The sequence below is a fragment of the Giraffa tippelskirchi genome, chromosome 7 (assembly GCF_054371585.1).
Source record: "Giraffa tippelskirchi isolate mGirTip1 chromosome 7, T2T-mGirTip1v1.2.pri, whole genome shotgun sequence".
NCBI classification, from domain to species: Eukaryota; Metazoa; Chordata; class Mammalia; order Artiodactyla; family Giraffidae; genus Giraffa; species Giraffa tippelskirchi.
This window is the reverse complement of record NC_137281.1, coordinates 14709914-14735696: the sequence shown is the minus strand read 5'-3', so window position 1 is coordinate 14735696 and position 25783 is coordinate 14709914. Positions and strand designations below refer to the sequence as shown.

Sequence of the window (25783 nt, the reverse complement as noted above, 5' to 3'; positions counted from 1 at the left end):
CGGATTCTGACATTTGCAAAAGGTTGAAGGTGGTGAGCATAAAAAATAAAGGGAGAACCGTAGGCGGTTCTTTCAGGATCGTGAGGTGTCCTGCAGAGTGGAAAGGCGAATGAAGGCCGCAGGTCTCAGGCAGGGCAGGAATTGGGGACTCTTAGGAGCGGGCACTGCTGTTGATGGGCTCAAAACATCCCAGCCCTGCTCTTTCCATTCAGAATAGAGGAGCCCCTTGTCCCAGCTTGGTCTGAGTCTTCCCCTGGAATAAAGGTCAGCTGTGGCTAAGGAATGAGGCCTGTTGGGGGCGCCCTGTGTGATTAGGTCAGTAAGTTTTAAGTGGCAGATAATCTACTTCTGTCTGGGGTTTTTTGTTTGTTTTTATTAGTTTGGCTCCCATAGACAGAGGAGCCTGCCAGGCTCGTTGCAGATTGCGAGATCTTTACTTGGGGCATGCGAACTCTTAGTTACAGCATGTGGGATCTGATTCCCTAACCAGGAATGAAACCCAGGCCCCCAGCATTAGGAGGGCTGAGTCTTAGCCACTGGACCACCAGGGAAGTCCCAGTTTCTGCCCACTTTAAGCCAGAAGTAGAATTCATTGGCTCATGAAACTGCAAGTCCAAGGGTAGGACTGGCTTCAGGCATAGCTGGATCCAGGCACTCAAATGACGTCACCAGAGCTCTGTCTTCCTATCTCTTCCACTCTGCCACTTTTTGCATTGTGGGTGTCATTCTCTTCTGTGACTAACAAGCTCTGTCCATGTCATGGGAAAACAGAGGCCAGCTGCTCAAGTCTTGTACATCTTTATACTTTCTCCTCCACACTCTTATCTGCTGGAGCTCTGGGAAGGACTCTGATTGTCTCTGCATGGATCACAAGCCCATGTCCCGGGCCAGTCACTGTCATCAGGGATGACAGAGGAATGCTCCACCCTGGGTCCGGGGACGGACAGGGCACTGTGGCTGGTGGTTCTGTCAGAGCCAACTGGCGGGTCCTCAGCAAAAGGAGAGGGGGACTTCCAAAAGACCCAAAGGAAGACTTTCCAGAAAAGAGGCAGTCATCAGCTGGGCTTTCCAGGTGGTGCTAGTGGTAAAGAATCTGCCTGCCAGTGTAGGAGACATGAGAGACGCAGATTCGATCCCTTGAGTCGGGAAGATCCCCTGGAGGAAGGTGTGGCAGCCCACCCCAGTATTCTTGCGTGGCGAATCCCATAGACAGAGGAGCCTGGCGGGCTACAGTCCATGGGGTTGCAAAGAGTCAGACGTGACTGAAGCGACTTGGCACGCACATCAGCTGGGCAGACCCCCAAAGTTAATCTCCCTCCCCGCATGCATTACCCCATCCCCCTTGCTCCTGGCAGACACGGGGACCAGCAGGCAGCCGCTGCCAGGGAGTTTGGCTGTGGGGCCGGCCAAACCTGGACCTCGTCCAGACGGCAGATGCCTCACTGAGGGCCGTGGCCCCATCCCCTCACGGAGACCTTCCCGCTGAGGGGGAACGAGAGGACACAGAGGCTTTGTGGCGGCACAGGGGAGGCAGCCCTGAAAACTTGGCGTCCCTCCCGCAGGTGGTCACCATCCCCTCTGTCTCCCTAGCACCACCCCCCACCCTGCCTTTCTGGCCAGATGAGCGCCAGGGCAGAATGTAAGATGACAGCTCACACTGCGTCAGTGTTGTTTGACATATGGGGAGCGGCCAGGTGAAGTGACAGGGGCAATCATATACTAATAAATAATACTGCAGCTGCTCTTACGTGGCAGGTTCACTTCACACTGTGCGTCAGGCATTTTCTATGCTTGTTACATACATTCACTCCCTTAAATGTCATGAGAGTTCTACAGTGAAGGCACTATACTCCTTCTCATTGTAATGATGAAACAGGCACAGACAGAGTAGGGGACTTACCCAGAGCACCCTCAGTGAGTGACAGGGCAAGGTGTCGGCTTATGCCCCGGCCGCCCCTCGGCCGCCTCTGGGGTTCCTCTGACTCAGCTCAGGCTGTATGTACCTTGGACCCATTCATGAGTTATGAACTCAGCTTCATGCCAGGGTTTTATTGTGTTGTTGGGTTTTTTTTTTTTCCCATAAAGACAGAATATGTAGAATGATTTTTTTTTTTTTAATGTACCTGACTTGGCTTTTTTGGTTTGGTCTTTTGTTTTGTTTTTTTGGGAATTTTTGGCCATGCTGTGTGGCTTGCAGGATCTTAGTTCCCTGACCAGGGATTGAACCCAGGCCTCAGTAGTGAGAGCACAGAGTCCTACCCACTGGACCACCAGGGAATTCCGCCAGAATTTGTTGTGCACACTGAGAGTGGTGGAGATGCTAGGTCAGGGCGTAATATTTTTCTGTGGTTCCTATTCAGTAGGTTTGAAACCGACTTGGTGCCTTTACTGGATTATGCCTACTTCCACACACTTCCCACCCCCAGTACCCATGAAAACTAGGCTCTGAGCCACCTCAGGCTGGACATAGGGTCCTTGGAGCTCAGGGACACAGGTGTGGAGTTCCTCCACTCGACAGAGATTCACTCAGCACCACCACCAGCCAGCCCTGCACTGGGCACTGAGGAAACTGCAGTAAATACAGCAGAGATGCTCATGGGACCATGGGGAAGGCAGACAATACGTAGATAGCCTAGTAAATTATACGGTGTGGTATATGATGACAAGGTGGAACCTAAAGCAAGAAAGAGATAAGTGTGGGCGTGGTAAGATTTTTAGACAAGATAGTCAAGGGTGGTGTCACTCAGAAGAGAACATTTGAGTAAAAGGCCTAAAGAAGATGAGAGAAGGAGCCATGGGGACATGTGGAAGAATGTTCCAGGTGGAGGTAACAACCGGTGCAAAAGTCCTGAGGCAGGAAAGTGCCTGGTACAATCACTTAGTGGTTGTGAAACTTTAGACAACTTCTCTCAGAGCTTCCGTTCCCTCCATGGGATCCCAGTCTCTCAGGACCGTGGCGTAGGCTTGGTGAGGTTGCCCAGATAAAGTAGGCAGTGCTGGGCCTGGCACTTGGGGAGAACCCACAGTTAGCCTTTGGCAGGGGTCTCAGTTTCCCATCCCTTTGTCACATTCCAATCAGCCCTGTTAATTTTGGCCCAGCGTGAGGTTCACAGCCACAGATGGGCCTTTCTCTGACCTCACACATGTGCAGGCCACATGGGTATTCAGTCCTGGGCCCAACCCCTTACAGAGCTGCCTGTTGGACACTCAGGCCTGAGGACCTTGTCATCTGCAGGAAGGGGCAGAGACCAGCGAGGTTTGCCTTGCTCCTTCCATAGGCCCTTCCTGGAACTTCCCTGGTGGTCCAGTGGCAAAGACTCCACACTCCCAATGCAGGGAGCGGTGGGTTCGATCCCTGGTCAGGGAGCTAGATTCCACATGCCACAGCTAAGAACCAACCAAACAAAGGCCCTGCCAGCTGTGGCAGCAGAGGAGTCACATAACCCAAAAGTAGGAAGGACAATAGTAATAAGAATAGTTAACACTTTTAACGCATATTCCTGACATGTCCTATTCCAAGTGTTTTATATTCATTGACCTTTCACATCCTCTCAGTAGTCCCTTGATGTGGGTTCCGTGATCCCCATTCTACAGATGAGGATTCTTGAGGCCTAGGGAGACAATCACTTGTCAGGGTCCACAGTGGCAGAGCCAGGGTAGGAACCCAGACTGCCTGCGTCCCCAGCCCATACTCTTAACCTCAAACCACTCACCACTCGCTGTGAAGCTGAGTTTGAACCCTGGCCCTGTGAACAGACAGCCTGGGGTTCGGTTGAGCTCTGCCACTCAGCAGCCTTGTGACCTTAGGCAGATGGCTTTACCCCTGGATGCCTCCATTTCTTCATCTGTGAAATAGACCTGTACTGTCTGTGCTGTCTCCAGGAAGGCGGGAAGGTTCCCCTGGACCTGCACACATGAGCTGGTAGCACATGGCTGCAGGGTAGCGAGTGCTCTGAGCGGAAGGTACTGTGATGACGCTGAGGTCGTGGCTGTCACTCTTTGCCGAGAGGTCAGAGGCCCATGCTGGGGCGTGAAGGTCAAGCTCACGAACAGAGTTCTGTCCTTCTCCTGTCACGCACTCATGTCTTGGGGGCCAGAGTGAGGGGCCCAGGCTGTTTTCCAAGCCAGCTGGCTGGCCCGCCCCAGATGGCCGCCCCCGGCCGCCAGGGAGACAGAGTGGGCCCACGTCTCCCAGCAGATGGGATGGGAGCGTTGGCAGCTCCAAGCTTCCCGCCAGGGCGGGAACAGACTGGAGCTGGGCTTCAGCACCACTCACCAGAAAGTCAGCCTCACCCGCCCTGAGCCTGGACAGGACAAGCTCCAGGTCCAGGCCAGGGCAGCCCTGCCCCGAGCCCCTGGCTGGCAGGACACAGGGACTGCCAGTAGCCAGGGGCCTCCTGGCCCAGTGGGTTCCCTTTGGCTCCCAAACACAAGTTTTTCACAGCCTTAGTTTTGTTAGGGTTAGAGGTTTGGATTCTTTTTCATTCTTTATTGAAAAAAGGAACAGTCACTCATTAAGGATTTAAACATATACACAGTAGAAAAGGAAGAATCTTGTATTAAGGGCAGAAAACAAGGGTAGCAGTGAACCTCATTTGGGACCTCACCTGTGTTCAATGGGTACCTCTGTTGGTGTGATGTAATCTCCAAAACATACTGTTAAGTGAGGGAAAAAAACAAACTGAAGCTTCCTAATAAGGTTAAATTTTCTTTACGTTTTTAACAACACATGTGGCTTTGTGTAAATACATTTGTGTACTGTGACAACAGCTAACGTACTGAGCGCTCACTTGTGCAGATAGAGTGGTAATAAGCACCGTGTAACTCTTTCGTACTGAGTTTATTGTTTTGACTGTGCTGGGTCTTCACTGGTGCTTTCAGGCTTTCTCTCGTTGTGGGAGTCAGGGCTACTCTTCGTTGCGGTGCACGGTCTTCTCATTGTGATGGCTTCTCTTGTTGCAGTTCCTGGGCTCTAGAGCACAGGCTCAGTAGCTGTGGCACACGGGCTTAGTTGGTCTGAGGCATGTGGGAGCCTCTCGGATCAGAGATTGAACCCACGTCTCCTGCATTGGCAGGCGAATTCTTTACCACTGAGCCACCAGGGAAGCCATTTGTATTGAATCTTTACAAGCCTTTATGGCAGGCACTGTTATTCTCCGTTTTGTCAATAAAAGGCCCAGAGAAATTCAGCAACTTGCCAGAGTCACACAGCTAGAAAAGGGGGAAGAGCCAGGATTTGAACCGAGGCAGACCGACTCCCAAGGACCTCCCAGGAAGAACTCCAGGAGAGTGGATCAGCACAGAGGAAGGCAGGGGTGCATGTGAGTCAGGGGCTGGCGGAGAACAGCCTGCGCGGGTGGGAACCTCCTTGCTGGCGTGGCCCTGAGGCCCTTTCACAGCTCAGTGAGATGATGCCAGGCGTCATCAAGGGTCTTGCAGGCCGAGCAGTGAGTGTAGATTTTATTGGGAGAGAGATGGACTGCTGTCAGCGGCTTCTGCACAGAGGAGAGACATGATCTGACTCAGGCTGCTACGGGAAGAATGGACTGGAGTCAGGGGGTGGCAGGGCAGGCGCAGGGAGACCAGGAGAAGGATGCCGTCACAATCCAGGTAGAACAGGACCAGGTGGAGGGCAGAGGTGGCCACACATTGCAGCCTGCCAGCGCCCTACTTATTATCCCTAGCAGAGAAGTACAATCTGGGAGCTTTTCAACTGGTGGCTTTTGGTCAAGTCTTCAGAGCCAGGAATGTGACGGTAGGCCACCTGTCTCCAGTATGGAAGAAAACGAGGACTTCTGGGCCACACTGTTTCTTGTCTCCAGCAGAGGGCGCTGTGGGACAGTGTGCGCAGGATTCAAAGGCACTGATCCTGTGGGTCCATGAGTGGAAATTCACAATCCCAGGGCCACCCAGATTGGCAGAGCAAAGCATCCATATCATGGCTTTTCATGATCTATTTCAAGACTATCCTGCCTATGATAAGAGAGAGTTGTTTGTTTATAACTGGGAACTCCCAGCCATGAGATCATCTCCTTCTTTACACGCATGCCTCTTGCCCAGGTCCTGTTTGGCAAGGGCAGGCTGTGTGATTAGAGGCAATGTTGTGACATGTTCTTTTTGCTGTCTCTTGCTTCTGTTGACTTAGGGTGAGCGTGTTTTTCCAGTTAACACTGAGCTGCCTCAGTCTTTTAAACTGTAGCCCCACGTGTGTTTCACGTGCTTAACAGCAGTCCCCTCGGGGGAGGATTTTTTTCCCTGTCCTGCTGTAGATCAGGGAGTCATCTTGCAGTGACGCTGGACCTGTGGTGCCTCGCCCAGAACATGGCGTAGCCTGGCGGCCAGCAGTGCTCTGTGGATGGGAGCCTGAGCTAGAGTCAGTGAGGGCGCGCAGCGGGGGCTCTCAGACAGAGCTGGCGGGTGTAAATGGGCACAGCCACTTGGAAAACTGCTTGGCAGTTCCATAAAAGTGAAAATTAACATGCCTGGTGACTCAGCAATTCCTCTCCTAGGTATAAACCCAGACGCAGATGTGTTCATGTGCTCTGGGAGGGGCTTCCATGAATGTTCCTAACAACACTGTTCACAGTTGTCAAACACTGGAAGCAGCTTCCACGCTCATCAGCAGTAGGATGGGTTAAATCCATCGTGGTAGAAACGGCAGCCTCGTACAGCAACCTGGTCCCATCTCCTAGCTGTGGCCTTGTGAGAAAGAGGCCAGATAGAAAGGGATACAAACACAAGAAGCTCAGAAACAGGCAGAAATAAATCACGGTGTGAAGTCAGGATAGGATTGCTCTTGTTCTTGTTTAGCCACTGAGTCGTCCCCGACTCTTTGCAGCCCCGTGCATGCACTATAGCCTGCCAGACTCCTCTGTCCATGCAATTCTCCAGCAATGCTGGGGTGGATTGCCATTTCCTTCTCCAGGGGATCTTCCTGACCCAGGGATCGAACCCACGTCTGGCACGTTGGAAGGTGGATTCTTTACCACTGAGCCACCAGGGAAGCCTAGGGTTGCTTTCAGGGAGGTGAAAAGGGACACAAAAGAGTGTTTTGGAGACTGGTAATATGTTTCTTCATCTGGGTGGTGATTACCTAGACATACACTCTGTGATAATTCCTTGAACTGTACTTAACATGGGTGGTGTACTCTTCTGGAGTACATTATATTTCAGAGGGGAAAAAAAGAGAAAACTCACGAGCTCTGGAGACGTCACACCTCGGGTGGGATCCTGGTTCAGCCACTTAGCTGCGGTGACCTTGGATAAGGCACCTAGCCTCTTAGAGCTTCAGTTTTCTTATCAGTAAAAGGGAGATAGTAACATTCCCCTCCTCCAACAGACCTATATGTATACTAGTAGTTATAACTACTATCATGCCTGAATACAGTGCAGTTGAACTATGCTTTCATAAATGTGACTTGTTATTGAGATATATATCTGTTAGAAACTACTTTGTCTGCAAAGTAACAGAAAACATGACTATAGCTAAAACAAATACGGGGTTATTTTAATTATCTAACAGGAAATCTGGAGGTAGGAAGTGGCAGGGACTGACTTCTATGTGATTTTGTTGTTGTTGTCTCATTCCTAATGATCCCAGAATGGCTGTCACAGCTCCAGACATCTTATCCTCATACCAGCGTCCTTAGGAAAAAATGAGCAGGTGGAAAGAGGCTTTTTAAACCAGGGAAGAAAAATCTTTCACCAGGAAAGAGAATCTGTCGCAGATGTCTTCCCCAAGCTGAATTTTCCTTCTCATTTCATGGCCTGGATCTAGTCATAGGGCCACCTGTAGGAGAAACTTGGAAAGCAGCATCTGAGGAAGGGGAATGCGATGGCCATGATTGGCTTGACTGAAGGTTTTGTTTTTTTAAGCAATTTAGACAATGTGTATTTCATAATTTACTGTTTACATTTCATCAGGATATTTGCTATGACAGTCCAGCAGCTAAAACATGTATCTTTGGAAAAAAAAACTTCGAATGCTTAGTTTCGTAACATATAAATATAATGCACATAACAAAGATATAGCAAGATACATCCCACAAATTGGAAAAGACCCTGATGCTGGGAAAGGCTGAGGGCAGGAGAAGGGGGTGGCAGAGGATGAGTTGGTTGGATGGCAACATGGACTCAGTGGACATGAGTTGGAGCAAACTTCAGGAGATGGTGAAAGACAGTGATGCCTGGACGTGCTGCAGTCCATGGGGCCGCAGAGTCAGACACCACTGAGCGACTGAACAACAGCAACAACCCAGAAATTGCTATATTCATCATTTCTGAAACACCTCTGTATTGGCCACCATGCTTTCAGCTCTAAGAAAACTTCAGTTTGTGAAGTACCAGGCAGTAACTGTCTTAGGTTCTGTGGGGCATATGGTCTTCTTCAGGCTATTGGACTCTGCACACGTAGTGTGCAGGCAGCCACAGGTAAAACAAACGAGTGTTTTTTTATTAGTTTGAATGTCACATAATTTTCACATCACACAATATTCTTTCATTTTTTCAACCATTTAGAAATGTAAAACATTGCAGGCAGTGGGCCAGATCCAAAGCACTTGTGGAAAAATGTACAACCCAACCAAAGCAAGGCACTGCAGCAGTGAAGTGAGGGGGCGGAAGCTGGTAGCCAACCTTTTATTTATTCATTTTGCAGCATAGTTCGAAAAATACAAATTATAATGATGATAGTATCTACCATAGAGCTCTTCCTATGTGTCAAACACTTATTCTAAGGACTTCAAAAATATTAACTCATGTACACCTCAAAGCAATCTTAACAGATTGTTATTATCACTTCTTTTTTATAGAAAAGGGAACTGAGGCACAGAGAGGTTGAGTGCATGCCTCATGCTAGAATCTGAGCCTGGGCAGTTGGAGTCCCGAGTCCATGCTCTTAACCTCTGTGTCTTGTTACTTCTACTAGAAAGATAAAGGTAGTGAAGACCATGTAGGATTCTCATATAATTCAGCTGCAGTATAAATTGCAGCCTGCTCTGCAACCTGCTAAAACAACACTTAACAGATATTTCTTTCTGTAGTATTACTTTTTTATTGTGTAGGGTGTTTTCAGCTTTTTTAAAAATTAACTTGTTTAGTTGCAAAGTCATTCCTGACTCTCTTGTAATCCCATGGATTGTAGCCCACCAGGCTCCTCTCTGTCCATGGGATTTCCCAGGCAGGGATACTGGAGTGGGTTGCCATTTTCTTTTCCACTGACTAAAGGTTTTAAAATCTGACTGCACATCAGAATTTCCTGAAAAGTATTAAAAGAGAGAGAATAGGTATGTAAATATACAGATATGTTAAGTGTGTGTATACTGCACACATATGTGCATACATACATACATGCCTGGGCCACAGCACTGACCAGCTGAATAAGAGCCGTTGGTTATGATTTTGACAGGAAACCAGTGCTACAGTTCGAGACCCACGATGGTACTGCTGTCTGGGGCAGGCAGGTGTTTTACCTAAGAGTGTGTGGTTATAGACTTCCGTGGTGACTCATGGTAAAGAATCCACCTGCAATGCAGGAGACTCGGGTTCGATCCCTGGGTCAGGAATATCCCCTGGAGAAGGGAATGGCAACCCGCTCCAGTTTTCTTGCCTGGAGAATCCCATAAACAGAGGAACCTGGTGGTCTGCGGTCCATGGGGTCTCGAAGAGTGGACATGAGTGAGCGACTAAGTACACGTGGTGATGCGTGTCCATGTGTTATTGTGATCATGACAGTGACAGTGTTTGTTCACGTGCTGACATCGTAGTGCCTGTCTTATTCACTGTACCTTTCATTACCTGACGTAATCCATCTCCCCACCTGCACATCCCCTCCAGGAAGACAGGGGTCTTTGTTTTTTCACCACATTAAAGAGGGCACTGGGACAGTATTTGTTGAGCAAACAGAGGCTGTGCCATCCACTGTCCCAACACTCCCTGGAAGCTGAGGTGGAGAGATAGGAAGTCACTTGGTCAAGATCTCACAGCCAAGGGGCAGCAAGTTCAAGTTCGTTCAGACCCAGTGCTTTCCGGCCCAAGAGTCCAAGCTTCTGACCATCACACGTCGCTGTGAAAACAGAACAGCCTCGTGGGCTCTCTCTCGTTCCTTCCCTCGTCCTGAGAGCCTCATCTCCCCCCCTTCTCCCTGGAGCAGCTCACCACCTTGCGGGGCTCCATCCTGGAGGACGCCACACCCACCGCCATGAAGCACGGGACCGGGCGGGGCCTGCCCCTGCGGGACGCCCTGGAGTACGTCATCCCTGAGCTCAACATCCACTGCCTGCGCCTGGCCCTCAACACTCCCAAGGTGACGGAGCAGCTGCTGAAGCTGGACGAGCAAGGGGTGAGCCGGGGCCCGGGAGGGGTGGGGGCGCAGGGGCAGCAGCCTGCAGCCCCACTGCCCAACCTTCTTCTGTCTCAGCCACTTTTTTTTTTTTTTTCCCTCCAAAGAACAGAAACCCACTCAGGCTAGTTCCAGTAAGAGGAGGAACCTTCTATCAAGTTCTAGGGCTGCCAGGAGCCAGCATGTGACTGCTGGGGCTCCCGGGGGAGATAGTCCAGGACTGAGGCAGCCACCTGGTCCCCGTATGTGTTGGTGCTTCTGCTCCCTCGCTGCATACTGCCCCCCCCCCCCCCCCCCCCGCTGCTCTGGCCCTCCCACAGCTCCCAGAGGTGCTGTTAGGATGCTGACCCTCAGTCCCAGAAGAGCCTCTCATGGCCCCATGCTTAGGTCACGTAACTGTCCGTGGTCCAGTGGCCAGGGCATCAGGGACACAAAACAAACATGGCTACCAGGGCTCACCCCCTAAGAAACGACGTCGACCCCACTGAGCCCTGCAGAATTGCCTTTTGCAGAACCTTAGCCAGTTCCAGCCCACCTACTGTGGGAAGCTGGCCAGAGTGACTGTCTTTCCTTCAAGAGAGTGGCGTCACCAGCCACCCTCCACGCTTGTGTAGAAAGCCTGGGCACGGTGGCGGGGCCCCTTGCAGTGCCTCTCTGGAAACGCGGAGAGGGAGACGGACAGCCGGGACACGCCCCCACACCTCTTTTCTTCTCCGGCTGCGGCACTGAACCCCCATGTAACCCCAGCAGCTGGGGAGAGCCCCCTCTGTCCCACGTCCTCCTCCATCTCTGCCTGGCCTGCCTCCCTGACGCCGCTCTCGCCTCTGCAGCTCTGCCGGAAGCACAAAGTGGGCATCCTCTACTGCAAGGCCGGCCAGAGCTCGGAGGAGGAGATGTACAACAACGAGGAGGCTGGCCCGGCCTTCGAAGAGTTCCTCTCCCTCATCGGGGAGAAGGTCTGCCTCAAGGGCTTCACCAAGTATGCCGCCCAGCTGGACGTCAAGAGTAAGTGGCCACAGTGGGTGGCCTGGCGGGGGGAGCCCTAACCTGCCCACTTATCCCATGGGCCGACGGTCCAAAGGCCTGGTGATACCCTGGGGAGGAGGCCGGGCAGCGGGCGCTCAAGGACTCAGCTGGTGACAGTGTGGGAGGTGCAGGCACTCTGGACAAGAATGTCGTATATTCTAGTAAAGCCTGAAGATGGTCCTGCTATGTGTCTCAGCACCTGCACTCCCAGACACGTGCTCTGAGATCCCAAGCACGTGCGCACGGGGAGGGGTCCTGAGGGGATCACAGCCACAGACACCTGCATGGTGCCCACTGTGCCCCAGGACCCCAGGGAACACAGTGCTCCTGGCTGGTCTCCCAAATCGCAGCCACCTGGAGGTCACCTGGCCCTGGTGCTGGCCAACCATGGCTTCAGTGACCTCACCTGTCACAGCTTCTCCCCTAGGATGTCAGCCCACAAGAACAGGCATTCCTCGGTCTATTCTACTGCTGCTTCCCTCTCACCTACAATTAAGTAAAGCTGGGGTCCTCAGTGCCCAAGGGGGCAAGGCATAGGCCTCCAGGGTGAGTGTGACACCCTGGGGTCAGTTGCAGTGCGGCCTATGGGTTCACTCAGACATGCAACAGAAACCAGCTCCTGACTGTCCTGCCCGGACAGGAAGGAGCAATTCAAGGTGATATAAGAAAATGTGGGGAACCTGACCTTGTATCAGGCCCAGGCCTGGACAACATGGTGTGTGACCTGAGAGGGGTGAGTTGGAATAAAAGAGACAAAGAAGGGACAAGAAATGCATTCCAAGAAAAAGAAACAGCACATGCGAACGCCCTGAGGTCCCAAGGCTTCAGGGAATAAATGGGAAGGATGAACTGAGGGAGGCAGCCAGGGGCCTCACATGCAGGACCTTCACTGCTAAAGATCCATGATTTGGGTCTCTTTCCCATGAGAATTTTGAAACTCATAAGAGGCAGCATTAAATACTATAAAGAAAACATTCTGGAGACTTTCCTCATGGTTCACTGGCTAAGACTTCACACCTCCCAGTGCAGGGAGCACGAATTCAATCCCTGGTGGGGGGACTAAGATCCCACATGCCTAATGGCCCAGAAAACAACAAAAAGAACAATGCATGGCATGTCCAAAAAGTTTTTAAAAAAGAAAACACTCTGGAGATAGTCAGATATCTGAGTCAGAAAACACTCAGATAGTCTGAGTTCCAGTTCAAGCCCCACCACTCACTGCAGTGTGTAAGCCCTGGGGTGAGTCACTTCATCCGTGTGCCTCAGTTTCCCCCTTGGAGTCCATAATCAGGTGTGTTTCTCCCCAGTCACAACACCCTGCCGTTAGAGAAGAATGTGTCTTGACACTCAGGATTATCATTTCCTTCTTCATAGTTTTGCAGTCTACATATGCATCTCTAAATAATGTAATCCATTTTGCCTGTTTGGGGATATAATGTGAATGGAATTATACAGTTTGTGCTCCTTTGTGTCTGGCATCTTTCGTCCGACATTGCATTTGTAAGATTTGCCCATGTGATAGCTGTGACTCATTCATTTTCATGGCTGTGTATTTTTCCACAGTATGAATTGTTTATCCCTGGGACTGACATATTGAGAACAGTTGTACCCATATCCTGGGGCACTCCTGTATGATTTCTCTAGGCTGTGATCTGAGGAGATAAAATGCTTGGGTCATCAGTGAAGCCTGTCATCAGGTTTAGCAACTATTACTAAAGTTTTCCGAAGTGATTGTACCAATTTACACACCTCACCAGCCGCACAAAGGGTTCTGGTTGCTCCACACCCTCACCAGCCCTTGGCACTGTCAGGCTTTGAAATGTTTACCAGTCTGTGGGTGCCTAATATAAGATTTCCTTTTTATCTTAATTTACTGAAATTTTATTGTCGTTGCTGTTGTTATTGTGGCTGTGTGACATGTAGGATCTTAGTTCCCCAACCAGGGATCAAACCCATGTGCCGTGCACTGGAAGGACAGAGTCTTAACTACCAGACCACCAGTCACATCTCTAAATTTACTGAGCTTTAAAGGGTGAAGTTAAATGAAAACATCGACTTAAAAACTAACACAGATGGCATGTGGGACATGGCAGGAGCCCAGAGGTCTTGGAGACGTGGTGCTTAACTGGTGTTTCTGTTTTAGCCGATTCCACGGGAACCCACTCCCTCTACACGACATACCAGGACTACGAGATCATGTTCCACGTCTCCACCCTGCTCCCGTACACCCCCAACAACAGGCAGCAGGTCAGTGGGGCCCAGGGTGGGGGCTCCAAGTGACTTCTGGTTGATGCCCAGCTGAACCCGAGGCAGCTTCCCTCCCCACAGCCTTTGGCTGCCCACCCGGCCCCGGCTCTCCTGGCGCCATCTCGTGTAGCAGGTGGAGGCCTCCGGCCCTGGAGACCCTCTCTACCGCGATCTCGTCACCTGGGGGTTGGAGACTAGGTCAGGCGTCATTTGATGTCACTTTTTTGTTCTGGCTATTCCTTGGCCACTCTGCTACCCCAGCTCCTCTCAAGGATCTCTTGAGTCATCAGGGGTCCTGTGGGGAAAGACCTAAGTGAATCAGTCAACATTATTTTGACTGAAAGTGACAGAGTACAAATTGAATGAGCAAAAGCAAAAAATGAGATTTACCGAGTTATATAATTCTCAAGTATAATTCCAATACTCTGGCCACCTGATACAAAGAGCTGACTCATTGGAAAAGACCCTGATTCTGGGAAAGACTGAGGGCAGGAGGAGAAGGGGGTGACAGAGGAGGAGATGATTGGATGGCATCACTGACTCAATGGACATGGGTTTGAGCAAACTCTGGGAGATGGTGAAGGACAGGGAAGCCTGGGCATGCTGCAGTACATGGGTTCGCAAAGAGTTGGACACGACTGAGCGACTGAACAACAGCAGTTCTCCAGTACTGGGAGAGGGCTGGCTTTAGGTATGGCTGGATCCAGGCGCTCAGAGAGTGTTAGGAGTTCTTCCCATGGCTTTAGGTATGGCTGGATCCAGGCGCTCAGAGAGTGTTAGGAGTTCTTCCCATTTCTCACCTCTGCTTTTCTTTTTAGTGGTTGTAGTCACAGATCTTCCCAAGGAGTGGCAGCCCTCACCTTACGTCCCACCAGCTTAGCTCCCTCAGGAGAAAGAGAGCTCTGCCTTGGAGGTGTCCCAGAAATGTTTCCAGGCTGAATCTCATTGCACCACTCACTTGCCAGGCTGAAGGCAGGGATAGAATGGACTGATTGGCCAAACCTGAAGCATGTGCCCACCCCTAGAGAGGGCCAGTGGGAGGTGCTTTCCCAGAGGGGATGGACACGGCTGCCTGGAGGAGGAGGAGATGCTGGGGGCACAACAGCTGCTGCATGCTGCCAGGGCCGTCTCTCCTGGACACGCCATGCACGTCCAGGAGCAGTTTGTCATGAGCAGAAACCCCACAGGCTTTTGATAGTTTAGGAAGTGTATGTATTTTTCTTCTCATTGGTACAGGTGACATTGTGGGGTTTCCCAGGTGACTCAGTGGTAAAGAATCCACCTGCCAATGCAGGAGACCTGAGTTCGATCCCTGGGTTGGGAAGATCCCCTGGAGTAGGAAGTGGCAACCCACTCCAGTATTCTTGCCTGGAGAATCCCATGGACAGAGCAGTCTGGCGGGCTACAGTCTTTGGGGTCACAAAGAGTGGGAAACAGCTGAGCACACGCACCATACCACCACAGGTGGCGGTGTACGTTTTACTGGCCAAAAACAGTCAAACATTAGTGATTTTTAGGAAATTCACCTAATAGCAGCTATATGAGCATTGCTCTCGCTGGACCTGAGTTGGCGTTCTTTCTCTGTCACTTCCTCGTTGTGTAATCTCACCTCACTAGGCCTCAAGTCCCTCCTCTGAAATGGGCAGAACAGTAGCACCCACGTCTTGAAGTCATTGGGAAAGGACGCTGCAGTTGTGTGTGAAACCAGAGCTCATGGCAGGGCCCAGCACAGGAGGTGCACAGGAAGCAGCTGAACCTACTCCTGGAGGCGTGGCGGGGAAAGCTTGGGTTGTAGGGTCAAGCAGAAGTGGGTTCGAATCATGACTCCTCCCTCCATGACTCTGGACTGGGGGCAAGACGTTTAACCCCCGTGAACCTAACTTTTCTCATCAACAAAAGGAGGTCAGATGAGTTAATCCCTCACAGGGCTTGTTGTAAAAATGAAACGAGGTTGCAACTTTGACATGTGTGTGTAAGACGCCTGGTTCAGGGCTGGTCACAGTAAAAGGGCACTTTAGCAGTTTAGTTGAATCCAGTGTAAAACACAGAGAGCTACCGGTTCAACAGTGTGCACCGTGCCGCTCAACGTGACCAGATTTCACACTCCGGGCCGCCTCACATAGAGTTGCATGCGACGCCCCCCCCCCAACCCCCAACCATTGGCAGGAATTCCTAATGGTTACGTGAAGACTAAACTTCTGTACCTAAGAACAATGTAGGACTTCCCTGGACATCCAGTGATTAAGACTCTACACTCCCACCGCAGGGGGTGCGGGTTCGATCCCTGGTCGGGAAACTAAATCCCACATGCCTGCACAGTGTGGCCGAAAAAAAAAAGAACAATGTAATTTTAGCAAGGAAGTAAAATGCCAAGAGTACATCATCGCCTTTAAAGATGACAGTTTTTCTCAGAGGCCATGACAGGCTGGGGGGAAATGACGGTGTTCCTGTGGGCTGGTCCGAGGCCACCGCCCCAGCCTTCCCAGCTTACGTAGCCAGAGATGGGCCCTGCCAGTGGTCTCGAGGCTGCCTCTGCCAGTGTCCTTCATGAATGTGAACTTGAGCAAGTCAAAAGCTGCCAGATCGTACTGTCCTCCAGCTGATGTTTATTGAGCACCTGCTTTGTGCTGGGCCCTTCTCTAGGCACTGAGGATAAAGCACCTGGCAGCGAACAAAGCAGACAGAACCTTTGTTCTGCAGGAGTTGCCACGTTAGTGGGGAAAGACAGACAAGAAACCAAAGGAAGAGGGGAAGCCACTTATTAATATGAGTGTGACGAGTAACAGACTGTTACTTAAGTAACAAAGGCAGAAAAGCAGATGGGGTGACATCATGGGTACGACAGACAGTCAGTGGAGGCCTCATGGGAGGGTGATATTTCAGCCCAGACCTGAAGGAGGGCAGGCAGGAGTGTGCCTTGTGGGGATCTCGGGGAAGAAATTCCAGGCCTCAGGATGGTCCTCGGGGGCCCCAGGGAAGGAAAGATTTCTGATTCATTCAAGGAGCAGCAGGAGGCTGGTGTGGCTGGGGCAGAGGGAACAAGGCGGGGCACAGCAGGAGCCAGCAGAGAGGTGACCGGGCGGGTCAGAACCTGGAGCCTACCCTGACGTTTTCCTCTCTCCCCCCGCCACCATCTCTCCACCACCAGCTGCTGAGGAAGAGGCACATAGGCAACGACATCGTGACCATCATCTTCCAGGAGCCTGGGGCGCTGCCGTTCACCCCCAAGAACATCCGCTCCCATTTTCAACATGTCTTCATCATTGTCCGGGCCCACAACCCCTGCACTGATAACGTCTGCTACAGGTACATGCCCCGTCCCGCCCCCTGCGTGCACAGGAGGTCAGGAAAGCTGGTTTCCAGCATCCAGGGAGCGTGGGGGTGGGGAGAGAGAGGGCACCGCTGGCCCAGGCAGGCAGCCTCCACGTTTCTTGTCCGTGCTTCAGTAGGGGAGCTCTACTCAGTCATTCCCACACTTCCTGAGAGAGTGGTTCTTAACCAGAAAGGGCCAGGTCATCCCAGTTTCGACAAAGAAACCATCAGGAATTTTTTTTTTGCCTGGAATCTTTTGGTTGCAAGTGACAGAAAACCCACCTCAAAAAGGCAGTCACAGGGCCCTCCTGGCAGTCAAATGGCTAAGACTGTGCGCTTCCAGTGCAGAGGGCACAGGTTCGATACCTGGCCGGGGAACTGGGATCCCACATGCCTCACGGTGCAGGCAAAGAACATAAATAAATAAATGAAGAGGCAGTCTTCTATGCTGGCTATCATAAACGACACATTCAGGCCCACCTGGAGGCGCTCCACTTCCCTGTACATCATTGCATTTGCCGGCAGCTCCAAGCTTCGCACCTTGCCAGCTGCAAACCCAGCAGAAAGAGAGCCTGCCTTTCCCAGAAAAAGAAGCCCCAGAACTGAGGCTCATTGACCCACGTGGGGTCACATGCCCATCCCAGAGCAAGACTAGCAGCTGTGCTGGGCACAGGGTGTGTGTCTGAGAGGCACTGGAGTATGGCCCAAAGGAAGACCAGAAGATGCAAGGATGGAGACAAGGTAGACAGGGGCGCCCCCCTCCGGAGGCAGAGCTGAGGGTTACTTTGGAGATCAATAAGTGACACGAAGGACTTCTCCAGTGGTCCAGTGGCTAAGGTTCCACGTTCCCAGTGCTGGGGGCCCGGGTTCAATCCCTGGTCAGGGAGCTAGGTTACTCATACCACAACAGAGACCCAGTGCAGGCAAATAAATAAATAAATATATTAAATAATACTGTGTTACAAGCTTCAGTCCCATTCAGCATCCTCCCCAAGCACCAGTCTCACCAGAGGACATGGCTGGCTCCCACAGGACAAATGGAAAGTGCTCTGGGTGTGGGGTGAGGAGAGTGCTCTGGTTCTTGAAAACCAGCCCATCAATAACCTGGACCCGGGCCAAGGTCTACATTGGTCCCTGGTCAGCATCACAGACACCAGGGCCTGGGCTTGGGAGTGTTAGTTTAGATTTAAAGGAAAAAATAAAAGTTTGAAATTAGATACAAAAGGTAAAACTTTTTTAAGTTAAAGATCAAAATTCACCTTTCATCTCTTAAGTTCTCACCATCCCATTGCCCTTGCAGAGGCAACCGCTGTTAGCAATTTCCTGATAACCTAGGCCCATACAGGCAGATGTGTGTGTTCATTTTCCACCCTTTTAATACGGGTGGTATCATATCCCACACACTGTTCAGTCAGCAGCCTTTGAGAACTTTGCACACCATCTGTATCTTTCCCTTCTTTATGACTGCTTATTATTCCACCACATAGATGCCTAAGAATCTCCCCTTATCCCTTAGCGACGGGTTTTGGGGTTCTTGTCACCTGTTGCTACATTCTCCCTTGCAGTGCTATTATTAACACATTCCCTCCATGTAGTTTTGTGAGGGAGGGGTGGTTGTTTGTTTTTAGCCACGCTATGCTGCTTGTGAGATCTTAGTTCCCTGACCAGGGATTGAACCCAGGCCCTCAGCAGTGAAAGCACTGAGTCTTAACCAGTGGACCACCCAGGAATTCCCCATAACCTAGTTTAGACTCTCATGGCACATGTGTCCAGACACAGCTGGGATAGGTAAGGTCCTCAGCATGGAGTTATTGGGCCAAACAATATGTGCATAGGTGCCCTGGGTGGACTCGATGGAATTGCCAGAATCTACCAGTTTCTTCTCATTTGACTCACTTGAAAAGACCCTGATGCTGAGAAAGATTGAAGGTGGACAGAGAAGAGGATGACAGAGGATGAGATGGTTGGATGGCATCACCAACTCAATGGACATGAGTTTGAGTAAACTCCAGGAGCTGGTGAAGGGAGGCTTGGCGTGCTGCAGTCCATGGGGTCGCAGAGTCAGACACGACTGAGCGACTGAATTGACCAGTTTCTTCTGTGAGCCAGATGTGTGAGAAGATGGAGGGGGATTCCAATATGCAGGAAGTGTTGTGGACCGCCAGGCTGGATGTGTTGCCGCTGGGAGCTGGCACACCAGGTGGAAGGCCTGCGGCCCCCTCCCTCACCCATTGCTTGTTCCCAGGACAGAGCACCAGCTCAGAGGGCTTGTGCCTCCAGGCTCCCTGTAGGCCTGAGGTTGCAAAGATAGAGTTGTTCTTGAGCATGCACACACATGTGCACACACACACCCTTACAGCACATCAGAGGCAGGAAGCTGCTGGGTGAGCCCTTCTCCCCTTTTTCCTAACCGTGAGCTCCCCTCTCCCACCTGGCTTATCACAGGAGCCTGCAGCCGACCTCCCCCCTTTCCAGGCCAGCCTTCATGTGGTTTCCAGAGGGATTTCTTTTTGTTCTGACGCACCAAGCTTTCTTTTTTTTTTTTTTTTCCAATTCAAAATATTTTCCTTATGCAACATTTCAAACGTTCTGAAAAGTACAGAGAATAACAGACACCCATGTGCCCACCACCAGATCTCACAGATGTTAACATTTTGCCGTCTTTGCTTCAGCTCTTGCTTTAATTTTGAAGAAAGAAAAGGTTAAAGATGCAACCAAACTGCCCCCTCCCACAACCCCTTTTCTCCCCTCCTCTCCTTCCGCACACACAGCTGTTCTCTGGACAGACCTTCCCCTGTCCCCTCTTCTCCCCATGACCCCAGACACATTTCTGTCATAGAAGTTGTCACACTGTAAGAACTTTTTTTTTTTTTTAAGATTTATTTTATTTTTTGGCTGTGATGGATCTTTGTTACTGCACATGAGCTTTCTCTAACTGTGGTGAGCAGGAGCTACTCTCTAGCTGCAGTGCATGGGCTTCTCCTTGTCGTGGCTTCTCGTTGCAGAACGTGGGCTCTAAGTGCATGGGCTTCAGTAGTTGCAGCTTTCGGGTCCTAGAGCACTGACTCAGTGGTTGTGGGGCACAGGCTTAGTTGCTCCAGGGCACATGAGATCTTCCCCGACCAGGGATCGAACCAGTGTCCCCTGCATTGCAAGGCGGATTCGTAACCACTGGACCACCAGGGAAGCCCCAGGAACAAACTGTTGACGTGGCTCTTGCCTCCCTCAAGGGTCACACCATGTCACACTCACCTTCATACATCTGTACTGGGCAGCCTTGTCATGTAGAGGACCCCAGAGATGCCCTTGACAACTAGACAGATGCCTGACCCAAACATCGTAGGTCCTGGGAAAATAGCTGTTGAATAAATGATTGTGAGTGTTCTAGAAATACTTACTGAGCTCCACTGACCAGGTGCCCCAGTGGTGACACCATCTCCTGGCTGTATAACATGGTACCACCTTTTCCCACTTCAAGTGCTCACTTACTGAATGGCACACCGGCACCCCCACAGCCTGTGGGCTGTGAACACCTCAGTTCCTCCTGCTGGGGAAATGAGGGACCAGCCGTTCTGATTGTTCAGAAACCTTCAGTAGCTTGCAATTCCATGATTCTTAAAATTATGAGTCAGGACTGTGGGAGAAGCCAGAATCTGTCACTGTGAGCAGTCAAGTCCTGAATGAAGAAGTTGCAGAGCTAGTCACAGCTGTAAAGCCCAGTCTGAAGGCACCATTAATTAGAGTAGAGAGACTGGCAAGGTCATCTTACACATCCCCTGGCCAGGAGGCAAGGCCACCCCCACAGGGTTTCCCACAGAAGAAAACCTGCCTGGTTTGTGCGGCCTTTGAAGGACCTCTCTCCCCGGGAAATGCCTTTTTCTGTCAGACCTACACATTGGCAGGAACCTGTTTCTTCTTGGTCTGTCCGTTCAAGTCTAAATCATGACTATAATCAGTACTGAACACCTGTGCCGGCCCTGGGGCATCCGTGAAGCCCAGGGTGGCACCTGTCCTCACACATTCCCGGGATGTGGCAGTCTCACTAAGCAGTGAGCTAGGGAGCACGGGGCTGGCCCTCCTGGGTCTGCAGGAGCTCCCTCCATGGTCTCTGCACACGCTCTGGCCCCTTCCTTCCCTTTCTTCATGGAGCAGCCACAGTGATCCTTGCAGATTGTCCATCTGGCACCTGTGTTCATCAGGGACCCACAGGAAGCAGGTGTCCCCCCTGCAGGGTTTTTTGGTTTTGTTTTGTTTTAATTTATTTGGCTGTGTCAGGGCTTAGTTGCAGCACACGTAATCTCCATTGCATCACATGGGCTCTTTCATTACAGTGCATGAACTCTTTAGTTGTGGCGCATGGGCTCAGTAGTGATGGGCTTAGTTGCTCCATGGTTGTGGGATCTTAGTTCCCCAACCAGGGATCAAACTTGTGTCCCCTGCAGTGCAAGGTGGATTCTTAACCAGTGGGCCACAAGGGAAATCCCCCACTCAGGGTTTTAACTGAGGGATTAATAAGCAGGCTGATAGGTGTGGGTAGGGCTTCCCTGCTGGTTCAGACAGTAAAGAATCTCCCTGCAATGCAGGGGTTCGATCCCTGGGTCAGAAAGATCCCCTGGAGGAGGGCATGGCAACCCACTCCAGTATTCTCACCTGGAGAATCCCATGCACAGAGGAGTCTATGACAGGCTACACTCAATAGGGTCACAAAGAGTCTGACAGGACTGAGCAGCTTTCACTAACAGGTGTGGGTAGGTTAAAGGAACCAATACAGGAAAGTGAGGCATCCAGGAACCAGCAATAGCAAGGAGCCATTACCCACCACAAGGGGTGAGGTCAGAGGGGATGGGAGACATTTCTGGAAACCAGGGAGAAGTATGGCTCTGGGAGAGGGGCCACCTCTCAGAAGCTGTGGCTGCTGAGCCTAGGACCGAGGACTGCAGCCACTGTCCTAGCTCGACAGGCAGGCAGCGAAGAGAAATACAGACTCCGCCCTCGCTCCTCTCCCGTGGCCGGGGGAACCGGTGAAGGTGACGCAGCCTGTGGGAACCCGCCTTCCAGGGCGCTGGGCGGGGCAGAAAATGGCAGAGGCTGGGTCTGGGGACGCAGATGGTGAATAGCGGGTCCAGATGGTCGAATGGGTGCTTGTTTTCACAAGCAGGATGCAGAGTGCTCGCTCACTGTCAAGGCCCTGCCTGGCCTGGTCCCTGGTGACCTCACCACTCGCTGGGCCCTGGCGCGCCAGCCTCCTCTCACCCTGCGTGTGCTCTTTCCTGTCAGGTCTTATACCTCCGATGCCCATTGCCTGCAGCACCCTCCCCTCTGCTCTTCCTGTGGCTCCTACTCAGCCTCAGATCCCAGCTTAATTTCTCTTCCTCGTAGCACCACACCCAGAACACGGACTCCCCGGGGCCCAAGGAGGGGGCCATCCTGGAAGTGCTGGTCAGACACATGCCCTGGTCAAGTTGGGTGAAGGGTCAGGAGTCAAAACCTAAATAAGCCTTACACCGTGGCTAGGTTTCATGAAATAGGTTTTAATCAAGAATCTCATTACTTTAAAAATTGTTTTACAGTATGTAGTCTCTCCCCAACACCATAATCACAAGCTGACATTTTTATAGAAGGTGAATGCAGTACTCTTTAAGAAAAACCTTCTTTTTAGTACTTCATACTGTTTTTTAATTGTCATTGTGTAACCAGCATAACTCACTCATGGTATCTCTCGAGGCTTTTTTTTTCCTTAATTGGCTACGTGATGCAGCAGGTGAAATTTTAGTTCCCCTACCAGGAATTGAACCCATGCGGTGGAAGCGCCGAGTCCTAACCCCTGGACTGCCAGGGGAGTCCCTGGAGCCGCTTTAAATTAAGTGTCTTCCCCTGCTCCCTGGGCGCTCACTCTGGCAGGTGCGATAGCCTTTCTGCCTGATCTGTGAAGTCATCTGCCCTGTAGCCACTGAGTCTCAACATTGGTCATTACAGCATCATAACTGAGATTCATCAGATCTGAACCTGACTTACCAGCCAGTCTCCTGCCTCCACCTGGGAGCCTCGGTGGATGGGGAGCCTGCATCCCTCTCCTCTGTTTCTCTGCCTTGCACTTCCCCTCCCCCAGGCTCACTGCCAGTTTCTGACCTGTCCAGGGTGGAAGCACAAAGAGGAAACAGGAAGCGGGAAATGATCACTGGAGCTGTGGTCACAGCTGCTGCAGGGACTCTCGAGTGCCTTTCTTTCTACCAGCTAAATAATTTCTGGGCTCTCTGGGCTCTTCGGGGGCTCCCTGCCTTCCTTCCAGATCTCCCAGGCAGGAGCAGCCACCAATCTCCTTCCAAATGTAAGGGTCACCAAGGAGGCCCCTGTTCACAGAGGGAATGGAGATGATGGGCCCACTTTCTCCGTGGATTTTCCTCCCAATAAGATTCTCCCTCTCTAGTTTGCATCATGGGGGAGGAGGTTCAGGAGTTTGGGGGAGAAGGTTTTTTTAGATCGTTTCTTTTATTCCTTCTCATTCAGTTGCAGTATGATTTCTGTCCTAACGGCAGCTCAGTTAAAACCAAAGTAGGGGACTGCCCAGGCGGTCCCGTGCTTAAGACTTCGCTTTCCAGTGCAGGGGGTATGGGTTCGACCCCTGGTTGGGGAGCTAAGATCGCACATGCTTCACAGCCAAAAGACCAAGGCATAAAACAGCAGTAATGTTGTAACAAATTAAAGATTTTTTAAATGGTTCACATCAAAAAATCTTAAACAAAAAAACCAAAGTAGGAAGGGTCCCATCCTAACTTCCCCTTGTAGTGAATTTTCAAAATAACCTTTGTAGAGATGATTTACAAAGCATGTTCATGTTACACAAGTGTCTGAAAGAAGTAAATCACAGAATGTTCCATATCAGTCTGACTTTGCTATAGTAACACTGCTTAACGAACCACCCCAAAAGTCAGAGGCTCACAAACATTATCATTTCTTCTCGGCTTACTCATCCGCGTGTTGGCTGAGGCCTGGCTGGCCTTGGCTACATGTCTGCTGCAGGCACCCTCATTCTCCTGGACCAGTAGACCCCAGAGCATGTTCACCTCACGGCGAGGGCAGGCACATAGGAGGCAAGCCTAGTGAACATGCACATTAGTGCCTTTATTCGAATGCCATTAGCCAAGTCAAATCACATGACCAAGCTTAGGATCAACAGGGCAGGGATGTACCTGTCCATAAAGGTAGAGAGGAAGGGATGAATCTTTGCAAAACTATAATTTACCACAAGCCTCTATGTATGTAAAACAAGAATAACTGAAGTTGAACAGTGCTAGGAAAATTATCCTTAGAATATCAGTGGATGTTCTAACATCTGCTGCATAGGAAGTAAAAGCGCATGTGTGTGCCCTAAGACTTTCTCCAGTTTCCAGTCTAGTCAGCTGGCAACTTACTAATTAGATGTAGACTTCCTTTCTTAGAAAGGAAACTCCTCTTTTTGATTGTATATTTTCTTTCTAAAGGGACTCTCAAGTGCCTTTCTTTCCACCATCTAAATAATTTCTCCCTCCTCAGTATGGCAGTGACCCGATCCAAAGACGCTCCTCCTTTTGGCCCCCCGATCCCCAGTGGAACCACATTCCGAAAATCTGACGTCTTCAGAGACTTCTTGCTGGCCAAGGTGATTAATGCCGAGAACGCCGCACACAAGTCTGACAAGTTCCACACCATGGCCACCAGGACCCGCCAGGAGTACCTCAAGGACCTGGCTGAAAACTGTGTCTCCAACACACCCATTGACTCCACCGGCAAGTTCAACCTCATCTCCCTGACCTCCAAGAAGAAGGAGAAGACAAAAGCCCGGGCAGGCGCCGAGCAGCACAGCGCCGGGGCCATCGCCTGGAGGGTGGCGGCTGAGGACTACGCTCAAGGGGTAGAGATAGACTGCATTTTGGGAATTTCCAACGAGTTTGTGGTGCTCCTAGACCTACGCACTAAGGAGGTGGTGTTCAACTGCTACTGCGGGGATGTCATCGGCTGGACCCCAGACTCCTCGACAATCAAAATCTTCTATGGGCGAGGGGACCACATCTTCCTCAAGGCTTCTGAGGGTTCTGTGGAGGACATAAGAGAAATTGTCCAGAGACTGAAGGTAAGGAGCCCCTCAAGGTGCAGCAGTTCTGTGGTCTGGCAGAGGCCTTAGGAACCGCTGAAGTGCCTCCCTGAGCCCAGTCAGTTGGACCAGGACGCTCGTCAGCCCCAAGAGAATCGGAATTGTCACTTTACACACCAGGGGTCTAGTGGGTTCTGAAGCCTGGGTTCTCGCTGGAGAAGGCTTGGGCCAAAGATCTGAGGCTCTTCATGTCATCAGCTTGAGAGGACAAAAGGCTTATTTACTCACTCTAGATGTTTAAACTCATGTTAAAAATGTAAGGATACTTTCCAGAAGAATTAAAATATTAGATTGGCCAAAAAGTTCATTTGTTTTTGTGTACCTTCTTACAAAACACTAAATGAACTTTTTGGCCAACTCAATAGAATGAAAGACTTCCAGACCTTTAAAATATAGGGGCGGAAGCAGGATATTGGGGGTGGGAGTGTAAAAAAGCGTAAGAAAAGAAAACAAAATTATGTGGCAGAAGTAATTCCACATCAGTAATCACAATAAATGTAAGTGGTTTAACATTCTCTGTAAAAGAACAGAGACTCACAGTCTAGATTAAAAAAAAAATCTTACTCTAACCTCTTGGCAGCTCAGGCTCAGACAGCTGCCAAACCAAAGGTAACAGATTGGTTTCAAGTCAGATGACAGTTTAGTTGGTAATGGTTGTTGGAAGCATTGGGCTAAAAAGTGCTAAGGCTACCTCAGAGCCCTGGGTGAAGGAACGCTGTGGTCAGTGA

The 25783-nt window shown here is 50.8% G+C and overlaps 1 protein-coding gene across 2 annotated transcripts in view; it reads left to right on the top strand.

The window, feature by feature from the left end:
• The window catches only part of SIPA1L3 (signal induced proliferation associated 1 like 3), a 249460-nt gene that overhangs the window by 151090 nt on the left and 72587 nt on the right, over nt 1-25783 (top strand). For both annotated transcript variants that reach the window (XM_081516644.1, XM_081516643.1), the window contains exons 5-9: nt 10151-10339; nt 11170-11344; nt 13509-13612; nt 16761-16918; nt 24458-25034. In XM_081516644.1, coding sequence (XP_081372770.1) covers nt 10151-10339; nt 11170-11344; nt 13509-13612; nt 16761-16918; nt 24458-25034 — 1203 coding nt within the window. The remainder of the gene's footprint in view (nt 1-10150; nt 10340-11169; nt 11345-13508; nt 13613-16760; nt 16919-24457; nt 25035-25783) is intronic.